Genomic DNA, 16217 nt, shown 5'->3' on the forward strand with positions numbered 1-16217 from the left:
ACCACCCGCTAACAGTTAACAAGATCAGTCAGGGATACAGTAGTTATCAATTATCAACACTCAGGCTAAAGAGTATAAGGACGAAAATAATCACAAGATGGTTTCTAAGTTTACAATGTTAATGTAAGTGGTTACGTATCGTATCTCCGACACACACCCTCACACACACACACACACACACACACACATACACAGCAGGCGAGACGCTGGCTATGGGTCCCGGTGGACCCAAACACCTGGTGTTGTAGATCTCGGAAGGTCTTGGTGGCACCCGCGCCAGGTAGAGTAGGCGCACCCCGGCGGCTTCGTGTTGATCCCCAGCACCAGGAGGAGTTTGGCCGTCCGGTGCCTCAAGTGGCGTCAGTAATGAGCATATTGTTGCCTGGGTGTGGCGTACAAGACAATGATAATCCTTCTCGTACACCATCTTCCTCCCTGTCTCTCTCGCCTCAAATTTTCTCGAGTTCACGTAGGTTTATGTCTATGTGTGTCACTGTGACTGACTTATGAAGACGTGCGAGTGTACCTGTCTACCGTGCGATCATACCTAATGCTCAGAGAGCAGTCATGTCTACTGCCTCACGTGCACCTCCTCCCCACCACTACTGCACACGATGCTGACATGACCAAAAGGACCCGACCAGGACTTCGACGTCGCAGATGAAGCTCTCATGACCCCAGGACGCGTCTGGGACTTCGACGTCGCAGGTGAAGCTCGCATGACCCCAGGGCGCGTCTGGGACTTCGACGTCGCAGGTGAAGCTCTCATGACCCCAGGACGCGTCTGGTACTTCGACGTCGCAGGTGAAGCTCTCATGACCCCAGGACGCGTCTGGGACTTCGACGTCGCAGGTGAAGCTCTCATGACCCCAGGACGTGTCTGGCACTTCGACGTCGCGGCCACACGGGCTGCTACACTCGCAGCGCCATCCAACACACGTCTCCAGATTTTTGCTCCCAATCCACGACCTATCATAATCTCTCAGCTCCTGCCTCGCGATCTGGTTCTCCTGTGAACTCCACACTACCAACCTCTCACTGACTGTGATACTACGAACTCATACACATCACTGCTCATAACGTGTCATTCACTGCAAACAGCATTCCATCTAAATACTACAAGAAATATATCAGCAATGGCATACGTCCCCTTCCTACTTAAAGTCATATCAAAAGTGACATACATAAATATTCTCAGCTCTTCTACACTGCCATATGTGAAGATAACGTTATCAGCTGCATCGTACATAACTGGAATATTTCAAGATACACAATCGCATTCCTTTTATGTCATTAAACGTTGCTTAAAGTTCGGATAGAAAATCTTAAAAGTCGTGAAGTCCTGAAGGGGTTAAAGTCGTGGTGGGCTGAGTACGTCGACTGTATGGGCTGCCTCCACCCTGCTATGCTGGGGGATGGCCACCTCCATGGCACACCCTGTGTGTGTGTGTGTGTGTGTGTGTGTGTGTGTGTGTGTGTGTGTGTGTGTGTGTGAGTAAAGATGCAGTTTGGTGATGTGGGAGAAAATGAAAAAGTTTCAGGATTTTTTTGTATATTTTTCTTTTCATTTACAAACTGGCTGACATGACCTCACACTAACTAGCATCTGCTGGCAACCACTTGACCTCTGCTCCTCGGGATGAGGCTCGTGGGTCGTCCTTGAAGTGCTGACGAGGTAAGTCCTCCTCGAAATGGCGAGGAGACCTTTGTCAGACGATCCAAGGCTGTCCCAGATGTGACCAAGTGTGCTTCACAGTATGACGAGTGGGTCCTCGAAATGGTCACAAGTGGTCCTTGAGATATGTATGAAATTTTTCTTTACGTCGTCCTCGAGCTGCTGGCACGCACTCCTTGAGCCACTGACGGATCGCCGCCGAGGAGCCGAGAGCTGGTGGTCCTCCAAGTGTCGCGTCCGCAAGATAATTCCGAGGTTCCGAGTGTGTCCTTGATACGCAGGCGGGTCGTCAGCCTTGAGGTCGAGGTCGTCTTCATCGTCGGCGCCTTCCTCAGTGGTTCTCGTTGGGAGGTGGGATGCTCATGGCCGCCAGGCGGCGGTAGTCGATCTCCAAGGTGCGCAGGTCCACACACTGCGCCTTGGCTTTGTTGCTGAGGGAGGCGCACGTCAGGTCCTCATGGCACGGACAGTCACTGAAGTATATCTGGCGAGGGGAGAGGCAAGGGCCTTGGGTGAGCTGGTACACTGGCGACATCTCCCCAACCTCGAGTCTCACTGGGGAGCAGGTCAGAGGGTCAGGTCTATCTGGGAAGCAGGTCAGAGGGTCTGGTCTATCTGGGGAGCAGGTCAGAGGGTCTGGTCTATCTGGGGAGCAGGTCAGAAGGTCAGGTCAGAGGGTCGGGTTTATCTGGGGAGCAGGTTAGAGGGTCTGGTCTATCTGGGGAGCAGGTCAGAGGGTCAGGTCAGAGGGTCGGGTTTATCTGGGGAGCAGGTTAGAGGGTCTGGTCTATCTGGGGAGCAGGTCAGAGGGTCTGGTCTATCTGGCGAGCAGGTCAGAGGATCTGGTCTATCTGGGGAGCAGATCAGAGGGTCTGATCTATCTGTGGTACAGGTCAAAGGGTCTGGTCTATCTGTGGTACAGGTCAAAGGGTCAGGTCTATCTGTGGTACAGGTCAAAGGGTCACGCTTCACTGAGCCACAGGTCAAAGGGCCAGGTCTAACTAAGGCACAGGTCAAAGGGTCTGGTCTATCTGTGGTACAGGTCAAAGGGTCAGGTCTCACTGGGGCACAGGTCACAGGATCAGGTCTCACTCCTTCCACAATCTTAACTATTTTCTCTTATATAAAAAAAATCACATTTCTCACATACTCAGAAAGACGTCCAGGTTATAATAGGGTCATCACTCGTGTCTCATAACTGTCCCTTTGTCTCACAATCGTCTCTCACAAAACCACTGTATTATAATCTCTAACTTTCTACCTATCTAATCCTTTCGTATCTGAAAAAACCCTAAGGTTAACATCAACTGACCATCGAACTATAAGGAACCGTCCAACAATCACAACCTTAACTACCTAACGACCTATTTGTGTCTTGTTAATCACTGATAACCTTAATTAGTACCAATGGGTCATGTTGGGTTAACCTGTTAGCTCGGCTTCAGGAGGGATTGGGTTAATCACCTTTCCCATCTGAGGTAAAGAAAATGAGATGGTAGAGATAGATAGATAGATAGATAGAGAGAGAGAGAGAGAGAGAGAGAGAGAGAGAGAGAGAGAGAGAGAGAGAGAGAGAGAGAGAGAGAGAGAGAGAGAGAGAGAGAGAGTCTTCAGGAAGGTGTGTGTGTGTGTGTGTGTGTGTGTGTGTGTGTGATGCGTCTTACCCCGTCGGCGAAGTTGAGCATGAGGGGCGACGCGTCGCACACCTGGCCACGGTTCCTGAGCGGCATGCAGTACGACTTGGAGGAGAGCATGGGCCGCGCGCAGCACTCGCCCGGCATGCAGTCTGACCCAGACCAACACACGTTCTTGGCTGTCGGGGTAGGGAGGGGCACACTACACCACCAGCCACGGTTATGACGCACTCTCTGGCTCGTGGCATGATGGTATGATCATGTGATAACACCAGGACACATGGGTATGTGATAACACCAGGACACATGGGAGTATGTGATAACACCAGGACACATGGGATTATGTGATAACAACAGGGCATGATTATGTGATAACACCAGGACACATGGGTATGTGATAACACCAGGACACATGGGAGTATAACACCAGGACACATGAGAGTATGTGATAACACCAGGACACATGGGAGTATGTGATTACAACAGGACATGATTATGTGATAACACCAGGACACACGGGAGTATGTGATAACACCAGGACATGATTATGTGATAACACCAGGATACATGAGAGTATGTGATAACACTAGAACACGAGAGTATGTGATAACAACAGGACACATGAGAGTATAACACCAGGACACATGGGTATGTGATAACACCAAGACACATGGGAGTATGTGATAACAACAGGACATGATTATGTGATAACACCAGGACACATGGGTATGTGATAACAACAGGACACATGGGAGTATGTGATAACAACAGGACATGATTATGTGATAACACCAGGATACATGGGAGTATGTGATTACAATAGGACATGATTATGTGATAACACCAGGACACACGGGAGTATGTGATAACACCAGGACATGATTATGTGATAACACCAGGATACATGAGAGTATGTGATAACACTAGAACACGAGAGTATATGATAACAACAAGACACATGAGAGTATAACACCAGGACACATGGGAGTATGTGATAACACCAGGACACACGGGAGTATGTGATAACACCAGGACACATGGGAGTATGTGATAACACCAGGATACATGAGAGTATGTGATAACACTAGAACACGAGAGTATGTGATAACACTAGAACACATGGGAGTATGTGATAACATCAGTACACATGAGAGAATGTGATAACACCAGTAGACCTGAAAATGTTATGTGATAACACCAGTACACCTGAAATAACATTTGTGAGAACATTATCTGGTGGTGACTTTTTAAATCACATTTCAAGGATACAGAAAAGATAACATTAACAAACTAATTACATTATACTTTAATGAGATAATGTTCCTCAAATCTTGTCACCAGCTTTAAAGACATAATAATATATGAGAAGGTCCGACCTGGGCAACACAGATGGTTAATTGAACTATGAGAAGTGAAACACTGGGAGTTATGGTATATACAGTTATCCTCAGTGGAGGAGTTATGGTATATACAGTTGTCCTCAGTGGAGGAGTTATGGTATATACAGTTGTCCTCAGTGGAGGAGTTATGGTATATGCACTTGTCCTCAGTGGAAGAAGGAAGAGTTACGGAATTATCTCCATCAAGATGACAATGTCGGCAATGGACAGGCCACCGACGGCTGCTGGGAAAGCACAACCAGAGGTCACAACAAGAACGTAGAACGCCAAAATATTGCTACAACAGTTTTATATATCTGTTGTATATATAGTGTTAGGAGGTGTGTGTGTGTGTGTGTGTGTGTGTGTGTGTGTGTGTGTTGACATTGTCTACGTCGACGGTATACACAAGTTGACAAGTGTTGTGGGATGATGAAGACGGTTCAAGACTTGGGGGACTTACGAGTGTAGAACTTCCCCCCCACCACCATAATGCTCCACTGTGAGGCTCGCACGAGACCTCCTCCCCCTCCTCCACGTACCGCACTGTGAGGCTCGCACGAGACCTCCTCCCCCTCCTCCACGTACGGCACTGTGAGGCTCGCACGAGACCTCCTCCCCCTCCTCCACGTACCGCACTGTGAGGCTCGCACGAGACCTCCTCCCCCTCCTCCACGTACCGCACTGTGAGGCTCGCACGAGACCTCCTCCCCCTCCTCCACGTACCGCACTGTGAGGCTCGCACGAGACCTCCTCCCCCTCCTCCACGTACGGCACTGTGAGGCTCGCACGAGACCTCCTCCCCTCCTCCACGTACCGCACTGTGAGGCTCGCACGAGACCTCCTCCCCCTCCTCCACGTACGGCACTGTGAGGCTCGCACGAGACCTCCTCCCCCTCCTCCACGTACGGCACTGTGAGGCTCGCACGAGACCTCCCCCTCCTCCACGTACGGCACTGTGAGGCTCGCACGAGACCTCTCCTTCCCCACGTACTGCACTGTGAGGCTCGCACGAGACCTCCTCCCCCTCCTCCACGTACGGCACTGTGAGGCTCGCACGAGACCTCCTCCCCCTCCTCCACGTACGGCACTGTGAGGCTCGCACGAGACCTCCTCCCCCTCCTCCACGTACGGCACTGTGAGGCTCGCACGAGACCTCACCCCGCTCCACGTACGGCACTGTGAGGCTCGCACGAGACCTCACCCTCCACGTGCCGCACTGTGAGGGTCGTTGCACGTAGCCCACCCACTTGCACTCCCAGTACGCACCACTCGCACAGTATGCAGCTGACTTGCACAGTCACCATCCTGGCCACTTCGCCCAGTACAGGCTGTGAGGATCAGCAGCTGAGCACTTCGCCAGGTCGTCCAGGCTGTACTCGCAGGTCAGGTCATGCAGGCTGTGCACTACATCTCCCCAAGGTTCATGACCGCCCGACTGTGAGGCTCGGGGCACAGTTCTCCAGGATCCCAGGGTATGTGGTGATCCCATCAGTACGGCATTAGTGTGAATCTCTCAGTACAGGGTGGTCGAATTCCATCTCCAGTGGGTGATCTCCACGGAGATTCTCTCCCCTCCTCACTAGGCATTGTCGCAGTGTCTCATTTCCAGTACGAGTGTGAGGTCCAAGTACCTCCAGTGGTATCGGGTGCACGAGATACCCTCCGAGTGTCCCACTGTGAGGCGTGATGGTAGTCCCATGTGGACTCGTTGATCCCCAATAGTGTAATTCAAGTGGCTTTATTTCCAGAGGTAGGTTGCACGCAGCTGGCAGCTGATGACAGCAGCTGGTCAGGTCTCCTGGTGTCACACTTCCTCGTTCCTGACACTCGCCAGTCAGGTCGCAGGCTGTAGCAGTCGGTCGTCTGTCGGGCACGTGGGAGTATGAGTTAACTTGTTAGGTCACAGGTCCAGATCACCCGGCAGGCAAACAATGTAACTCCAGCTGTGCGTTTATCCATTACCACGTGGCGGATATCACGCATTCTACACGTGGCGGCTTACGACAACACCAAGTTGGCACGTATTCCCACCCCACATGTGTCTCTGTAGTGGTTTGTACTTCTCCTACAGCGTGGCGGTTCCAACACAACTAATTGTCGGATTATGTAATTCCCCAGCTGTGCGAGTTTCCAACTGAGACCCAAGTTGGCTGCTATCATCACACCACAGTGGAGGATATTCACACAAAGTGGGCGGACTATTATCCCAGTGGGTGGCTATCCACACACGCAAGCGAGATGACACGACACACAGCTGGTCCTGATTCGCCTGTGGTATCCACCACTTCCTGCGTCCACCGCCCACAACCACAGTCTAGCGCCCCCTGCGCTCAACGACCCACCACACCGTGGCGCCCCCACGGTTCACCCCGCGTGCGGGCACGATAAGTGGGCGGGACATAATCTCAGCTCACCTCAGTCACGTCAGATCACCCGGCAGGCACCAACCAACAACTCCAGCTGTGGTTCTCACTCACAACCACACAGCTGTGGCGGGACTATCCCACACGACAACCACACAGCTGTGGCGGGACTATCCCACACCACAACCACCACAGCTGTGGCGGACTATCCCACACCACAACCACACAGCTGTGGCGGGACTATCCCACACCACAACCACACAGCTGTGGCGGGACTATCCCACACCACAACCACCACAGCTGTGGCGGGACTATCCCACACCACAACCACCACAGCTGTGGCGAGACTATCCCACACCACAACCACACAGCTGTGGCGGGACTATCCCACACCACAACCACACAGCTGTGGCGGGACTATCCCACACCACAACCACCACAGCTGTGGCGGGACTATCCCACACGACAACCACCACAGCTGTGGCGGGACTATCCCACACGACAACTCACAACCCAGCCACAGCTCCCGTAGTGATCTCCACGCCTGGGGTCGTCCCCACACCCCGCCAACCGTCACCTCCCACACCTTCTGTCTCCTCCTCCTCCTCCCTCCCATCACCTCCCACACCTTCTGTCTCCTCCTCCTCCTCCCTCCCATCACCTCCTACACCTTCTGTCTCCTCCTCCTCCTCCCTCCCGTCACCTCCCATACCTTCTGTCTCCTCCTTTTCCTCCCATCACCTCCCACACCTTCTGTCTCCTCCTCCTCCTCCCTCCCGTCACCTCCCATACCTTCTGTCTCCTCCTCCTCCTCCCATCACCTCTCACACCTTCCGTCTCCTCCTCCTTCCCGTCACCTACCATACCTTCTGTCTCCTCCTTCTCCCTCCCGTCACCTCCTCACATCTTGGTCCCCTCGTCTGCCATGCACTGGCGATCGACCCTGAGCCCGTGGGATCCGTGGCGCGTGGTGCTGACCATCGAGAAACATGGAGCAACTTCCTCCTTCGTAAATATGTACCGGAGGCCAGCCATCATGTGCGAACACATGGGGGCGAACTGTGCCAAGTGTGGCAGCAACACACACACACACACACACACACACACACACACACACACACACACACACACATGCACACACACACACACACACACACATGCACACACACACACACACACACACACACACACACACACCTTAATTATGGTTGACCTGCATGTGTGTGTGTGTGTGTGTGTGTGTGTGTGTGTGTGTGTGTGTGTGTGTGCGTGTGTGTGTGTGTGTGTGTGTGTGTGTGTGTGTGTTCTGAATGAACCTTTGGATGTAAACTGACTTCCTGGCAGCCTCCGCGATGGCCGCTTAGCACATTAGCTGCCGAGAGAGAGAGAGAGAGAGAGAGAGAGAGAGAGAGAGAGAGAGAGAGAGAGAGAGAGAGAGAGAGAGAGAGAGAGCAAATTGAGAAACTCCCACCCGAGGCAGACTCAAGAGAGGAGCACAGTGAGGGGAGAGGAAGACAAGGATACTTCTCACCGTTGTCGTTGTACTGCTCCTCCTGCAGGAGGGAGGGAGGGATGAGGAGGAAGTACCCTGGGAGGAAGACTCACCTGTGGACCACCAGCTGGGGATCATCCTGTTGGCGACGCGCTTGGGCACGGCGTGCAACGGCGACGCCACTGCTGCCACCATCAGCACCACCAACACACAGCCACCGCCTCGCTGCAGCACGGGAACACTGGTCTCAACACCTCACATACAACACCAGGGGTCAACACAGCCCAGACCGGGTCTGCGTCTCTCCTTACTCACCGTAAGTCAACGTGTAAGACGAGACGTTGCACACACGTAGCGACGAAGGAAGACAAGAGGAAGTCAAACGAACAAACCATTGGGTCCTAACGTGGTTGTTTGTGGTAATGGGACGAGAACAGAAGCTCTTGGATTAGTGTGGTAAGAACAGAAGACATACAAACATGTCTCAAGGACAATACAGTTCATCTACCATTTGTGGTTCCAGAGTAACAGTTTGATCAAGCCAGCTCGCAGCTGTAGACGGTCAATTTTGGGTGCAGATTTGCATCTGTTTATTGGCGACTGCAAATTCTGATAATCTTACAACACACTCCATTATGAGCCCCAAATGATACATGTCAGAAACATAATTGGTTCCAAGCGTGATCCCTGTGGCACTCCACTTGTCACGTGTAACCATTCTGAAGCGTAATCATCAATCGCTTCTCTCTTAACGATCAATTAGCTAATCTTCTGGCCACTGGAATACAACACTACCTATAGTGGTGATTCCCAAATTGGTCGTTTATAGACTCCCAAGGAGTCGACAGGGGGTGGATGAAATGAATAAAATTCTGAATAGTTACCCCTACATAAAGGGAAGGCAGAAAAATTTTCTTCTTGTAATAAAATGTAGAACTATTATATATATATATATATATATATATATATATATATATATATATATATATATATATATATATATATATATAGTGCAGATGAACGCGCACTCCATATAACACACAAACCTCCAACAGCCAGGATCGAACCCGGGACCCCTGCGTGGCAGGCGGGAGCGCAACCTAGGCTATATCATTAATATCATTATCATTATTCTGATTATCATTAATGTTGTTATTATCATTATTATTATTATTATTATTATTATTATTTTATTATTATTATTATCTATTACTGGGTATGTGATTAGGGGTGGATGAAGGCTTAATAAGTCTATGCTAAGGGATGACAGATACAAAAGCCTGGGAACTCCTAACGTGCAGTATACCATGTGACTGAACTACCGCTAATAACTGCTGACGGAGGGTGTCAAACAGAGTCTAAACGAACAACGTCGTTAACCTCATTAAAACCGTCCCAGTCCACAATTAATCGTGTGTGTGTTAATCTGATTACGTCAGCAATCGAGAGATGTCACAAATGAATCGCTGATCAATGAATTGTTGCTGAGGGAAAGAGACTCATGGTTGTATTTACCACAACGAAAACACACAGGCTTCACAAAAGAGGGTTGTGTGTGTGTGTGTGTGTGTGTGTGTGTGTGTGTGTGTGTGTATATACATATATATATATATATATATATATATATATATATATATATATATATATATATATATATATATATATATATCTTATTCTATTATCATACTTTATCGTTGTTTTCTATACGTTGGCAGCAAATCTTCATTTGAATTTCATCCACTGGTAATTGTAAAGGGAATGTATTACATAACATGTATATTCTCAGTAAGGATTGACAAGAGACAGACACGGGACGTATACACGGACGGACACGGGACGTATACACGGACGGACACGGGACGTATACACAGGCGGACACGGGACGTATACACAGGCGGACACGGGACTGACACAAGACGGAAACTAAATGGAAATACGGGGCGGGCAGGGGGTAAGCAACCACTGGGGTGATACAAATCAGTGAGACAAAATACAACAGTTTACATTTCTAATGTAAACCAAACGTGAACATCAATACACCTACGTGAAATACACCAACTACATCACTACACCTAATAATACATCAACATACCAAACCAGCATAACAAAGAATATATGAGGTGTATAAATATGTATATTAGGTATCATTAATCAACTAATTGATGTAAACATTATTGTTCTTTACATTACTATTACCTCATGAAACTATATATTATCATATCAGCGAATAAACAAATAAATTATGTATCATAAACAATATCAACTCGAAAAATCATTCTTCTAGCCTGAGTTCCCCCTGTATTAGAACCTCTAGTCCTCCTGTATTATAACAGAGGTTAACCCGGTCTACAATGTCCTCTCCGACGCCCTTGGGATAACTCAACGTCCCATCCTCACTACCAGACGCCCTTGTGCGTTTCCCGCGTAAAGCGCACCTCAACCTACCCCCGGCAGCGAGCACCTGGGTTGGAGTCGTGCCCTCGTGTGTTTGTCGTACCTGAGAGAACATGTCCTGCCGATGGAGAGCTTCGGGAAGATGATACCCCAGTGAAAGCGGCAGGTCCTGTGGTCAAGCTCTTCGACGTCCCTCCCTTATATACCAGCGGGCCACCGTGACGTCACGGGGATAATGAGAGCTCATTGGTCCACCACCATGTACCCAAGACATAAGGACTAAGTCTTCCCTCCCCAAGCTTAAACAAAAGATGTACGGCTATTGGGAAGTTTTGTGTCGGTAAGAAACTGGTAATCTGGCTCAGATGGGCTCAGTCAACAGGAGGGTGAACGGCGGAAGGGAAGTTACCAGGGGAAGACCAACCAGGGGAAAAAATGTGGAACAATGCGCTTAAAGGATCAGGAGGCGATTACGTGACTCCCGCGACGGGAAGATATGGAGCATCAACGGCAGGGAGATAAGGAGGATTAGGAAGATAAGGAGGATGAGGGAGATAAGGAGAGGAAGAGGATAAGGAGAATGAAGAAGAGAAAGATTGAGAGAAGAGGAGATGGAAGTGGAAGATAAGGAGGAGGATAAGGAAGATACAGACTGTACATGGGAAGGACATATAACAGAAGACCTGATGGTCCGCGACGACGTTTTCTGAAGACCCGACCAAAAACAGTGGTAGGAAAGGGGTGGCAAAGCAGGAGGTTCGAACCCTGGTCCGGGGACAACAAGCCGATGGGGCAGCCCGAATGTCAGGCAGGAGCAGGCAGGTAACGTTGGCAGGAAGTGGCCGGGGGCTGCCCTAGTACACCATGTCAGTGGTGGCGGTGGTGGCAGGAAGTGGCCGGGGTGTGCCCTAGTACACCAGGTCAGTGTTGGCGGTGGTAGCAGGAAGTGGCTGGGGTCTGCCCTAGTACACCAGGTCAGTAGTGGCTGGGGTCTGCCCTAGTACACCAGGTCAGTAAAGGCAGTGGTAGCATGAAGTGGCCGGGGGACTGCCCTAGTACACCAGGCCAGTGGTGGTGGCATCAGATTCGCCAGGTCTCCCGCTGGCACTAGTCCTTGTCCTCCTGACATACTGTTCTCGGAAAGTGTCACCTGCTGGGGCAAGTGACAAGAGCCTAAGTATGGCCTGCGACTTGACATCATAAGGGAAGCCAAGACTTGAGTCTGAGTTACGGTGTTGTGTTCTGGTCTGACGTGATTACTTAAATTCCTCAGGACACAAGTTCTGTTCATCTGGTGGAGACCTCGTCGAGGTCAGCGCCTTCAGGACGGCAGTGCGTACGACCTTTGAACACGACGGTACGACCTTTGAACACGATGGTACGACCTTTGAACACGACGGTATGACCTTTGAACACGATGGTACGACCTTTGAACACGACGGTTCGACCTTTGAACACGATGGTGCGACCTTTGAACACGACGGTACGACCTTTGAACACGACGGTACAACCTTTGAACACGGCGGTACGACCTTTGAACACGACGGTACGACCTTTGAACACAACGTAAGACCTTTGAACACGACGGTAGACGGTACGACCTTTGAACACGATGGTACGACCTTTGAACACGACGGTACGACCTTTGAACACGACGGTACGACCTTTGAACACAACGTAAGACCTTTGAACACGATGGTACGACCTTTGAACACAACGTAAGACCTTTGAACACGATGGTACGACCTTTGAACACAACGTAAGACCTTTGAACACGATGGTACGACCTTTGAACACAACGTAAGACCTTTGAACACGACGGTACGACCTTTGAACACAACGTAAGACCTTTGAACACGACGGTACGACCTTTGAACACGACGGTACGACCTTTGAACACGATGGTACGACCTTTGAACACGACGGTACGACCTTTGAACACGACGGTACGACCTTTGAACACGATGGTACGACCTTTGAACACGATGGTACGACCTTTGAACATGGTGGTACGACCTTTGAACACGATGGTACGACCTTTGAACATGATGGTACGACCTTTGAACACAACGTAAGACCTTTGAACACGACGTACGACCTTTGAACACGACGGTACGACCTTTGAACACGACGGTACGACCTTTGAACACGATGGTACGACCTTTGAACACGATGGTACGACCTTTGAACACGACGGTACGACCTTTGAACACGACGTACGACCTTTGAACATGGTGGTACGACCTTTGAACACGATGGTACGACCTTTGAACACGATGGTACGACCTTTGAACACGACGGTACGACCTTTGAACACGACGGTACGACCTTTGAACACGATGGTACGACCTTTGAACACGACGGTACGACCTTTGAACACGACGGTACGACCTTTGAACACGACGGTACGACCTTTGAACACAACGTAAGACCTTTGAACACGACGGTACGACCTTTGAGCACGACGGTACGACCTTTGAACACGATGGTACGACCTTTGAACACGATGGTACGACCTTTGAACACGATGGTACGACCTTTGAACACGACGGTACGACCTTTGAACACGATGGTACGACCTTTGAACACGACGGTACGACCTTTGAACACGATGGTACGACCTTTGAACATGGTGGTACGACCTTTGAACATGGTGGTACGACCGTTGAACATGGTGGTACGACCTTTGAACACGACGGTGCGACCTTTGAACACGACGGTACGACCTTTGAACACGACGGTACAACCTTTGAACACGGCGGTACGACCTTTGAACACGACGGTACGACCTTTGAACACAACGTAAGACCTTTGAACACGACGGTACGACCTTTGAGCACGATGGTACGACCTTTGAACACGACGGTACGACCTTTGAACACGACGGTACGACCTTTGAACACAACGTAAGACCTTTGAACACGACGGTACGACCTTTGAGCACGACGGTACGACCTTTGAACACGATGGTACGACCTTTGAACATGATGGTACGACCTTTGAACACGATGGTACGACCTTTGAACACAACGTAAGACCTTTGAACACGATGGTACGACCTTTGAACACAACGTAAGACCTTTGAACACGATGGTACGACCTTTGAACACGATGGTACGACCTTTGAACACAACGTAAGACCTTTGAACACGACGGTACGACCTTTGAACACGATGGTACGACCTTTGAACACAACGTAAGACCTTTGAACACGATGGTACGACCTTTGAACACAACGTAAGACCTTTGAACACGATGGTACGACCTTTGAACACAACGTAAGACCTTTGAACACGACGGTACGACCTTTGAACACGATGGTACGACCTTTGAACACAACGTAAGACCTTTGAACACGATGGTACGACCTTTGAACACAACGTAAGACCTTTGAACACGATGGTACGACCTTTGAACACAACGTAAGACCTTTGAACACGATGGTACGACCTTTGAACACAACGTAAGACCTTTGAACACGATGGTACGACCTTTGAACACAACGTAAGACCTTTGAACACGACGGTACGACCTTTGAACACAACGTAAGACCTTTGAACACGATGGTACGACCTTTGAACACAACGTAAGACCTTTGAACACGATGGTACGACCTTTGAACACAACGTAAGACCTTTGAACACGATGGTACGACCTTTGAACACGATGGTACGACCTTTGAACACGATGGTACGACCTTTGAACACAACGTAAGACCTTTGAACACGATGGTACGACCTTTGAACACAACGTAAGACCTTTGAACACGACGGTACGACCTTTGAACACGATGGTACGACCTTTGAACACAACGTAAGACCTTTGAACACGACGGTACGACCTTTGAACACGATGGTACGACCTTTGAACACAACGTAAGACCTTTGAACACGACGGTACGACCTTTGAACACGATGGTACGACCTTTGAACACGATGGTACGACCTTTGAACACGATGGTACGACCTTTGAACACGACGGTACGACCTTTGAACACAACGTAAGACCTTTGAAAGCCAGTAAGGGTCCCTAACAAAGCCAGTAACGGTCCCTAACAAAGCCAGTAACGGTCCCTAACAAAGCCAGTAACGGTCCCTAACAAAGCCAGTAAGGGTCCCTAACAAAGCCAGTAACGGTCTCTAACAAAGCCAGTAACGGTCCCTAACAAAGCCAGTAAGGGCCCCTAACAAAGCCAGTAACGGTCCCTAACAAAGCCAGTAACACAGGTACAGTAACCAACAGAGCAAGCGGGACGGGGGCGGCGTTGGGAGAGGATAATGATGGTGGCAGAGGCAGGCGGGCAGGCGGTGGTGTTGGCACCATTCCCACCATTATTGTCATATGAGTCAGTCTGAAGTGCTGGTGATGGTACCCACAACACACCCCCCCCTCCACCCTTCCCCCCACGGCTACAGTGCCACCACTGAGGGAAGGGGAGGACTGGTGATGGCACATCCCCCTCACCCCCCCATCCCCAGTGCCATCACTGAGGGAAGGGGATGACTGGTGATGGCACATCCCCCTCATCCCCCCCATCCCCAGTGCCATCACTGAGGGAAGGGGAGGACTGGTGATGGCACATCCCCCTCACCCCCCCATCCCCAGTGCCACCACTGAGGGAAGGGGAGAACTGGTGATGGCACACACCCCTCACCCCCACCACCCACCCCCAGTGCCACCACTGAGGGAAGGGGAGGACTGGTGATGGCACATCCCCCTCACCCCACCACCCCCAGTGCCACCAATGAGGGAAGGGGAGGACTGGTGATGGCACATCCCCCTCACCCCCCTCACCCCCAGTGCCACCAATGAGGGAAGGGAAGGACTGGTGATGGCACATCCCCCTCACCCCCACCACCCCCAGTGCCACCACTGAGGGAAGGGGAGGACTGGTGATGGCACACACACCCCCTCACCCCTTCCACCAGTGCCACCACTGAGGGGAGGGGAGGATGGCAGGAAATACTCACGTTACACGTAAGGCTCCGGTCACGGCTCCAGATGAATACAGCCGGATACAGTACAAGAGGGATGGGAAGAGAGATGGGGAGAAAGACATCATTGGAGAATTCTGAACAAAGTTGAAAACTTGCCTTTTCCAAAAGGGGTCAAGTGTGAGCGCTTGGAAAGGTGCGTGAGAAGGTAAAGAGTTCCAAAGCTTAGCTGTGTGGTAGGTAAAGAGTTCCAAAGCTTAGCTGTGTGGTAGGTAAAGAGTTCCAAAGCTTAGCTGTGTGGTAGGTAAAGAGTTCCAAAGCTTAGCTGTGTGGCAGGTAAAGA

At 50.4% G+C, this 16217-nt stretch overlaps 1 protein-coding gene across 1 annotated transcript; it reads right to left on the reverse strand.

The window, feature by feature from the left end:
* Positions 1-1535: 1535 nt before the first annotated feature.
* LOC139766132 (uncharacterized) lies at positions 1536-11201 on the reverse strand. Its single transcript, XM_071694363.1, has 4 exons — positions 11044-11201; positions 8660-8771; positions 3340-3488; positions 1536-2159 (listed from the first exon to the last, which is right to left on the reverse strand). The coding sequence occupies exons 1-4, from the start codon at positions 11053-11055 to the stop codon at positions 2007-2009; spliced, it is 426 nt and encodes a 141-aa protein (XP_071550464.1). The 5' UTR covers positions 11056-11201; the 3' UTR covers positions 1536-2006.
* Between the last annotated feature and the right edge of the window lie 5016 nt (positions 11202-16217).

Source organism: Panulirus ornatus, chromosome 57, assembly GCF_036320965.1.
Source record: "Panulirus ornatus isolate Po-2019 chromosome 57, ASM3632096v1, whole genome shotgun sequence".
Taxonomy (NCBI): Eukaryota; Metazoa; Arthropoda; class Malacostraca; order Decapoda; family Palinuridae; genus Panulirus; species Panulirus ornatus.

Excerpts from the sequence above, each read along its gene's own strand:
- LOC139766132 (XM_071694363.1), bottom strand. Across the intron at positions 3,489-8,659 it reads CCCCAGCTGGTGGTCCACAG|CCAAGAACGTGTGTTGGTCT; the intron begins GTGAGTCTTCCT and ends CTACCCCGACAG. Across the intron at positions 2,160-3,339 it reads TGCTCAACTTCGCCGACGGG|ATATACTTCAGTGACTGTCC; the intron begins GTAAGACGCATC and ends TCCCCTCGCCAG.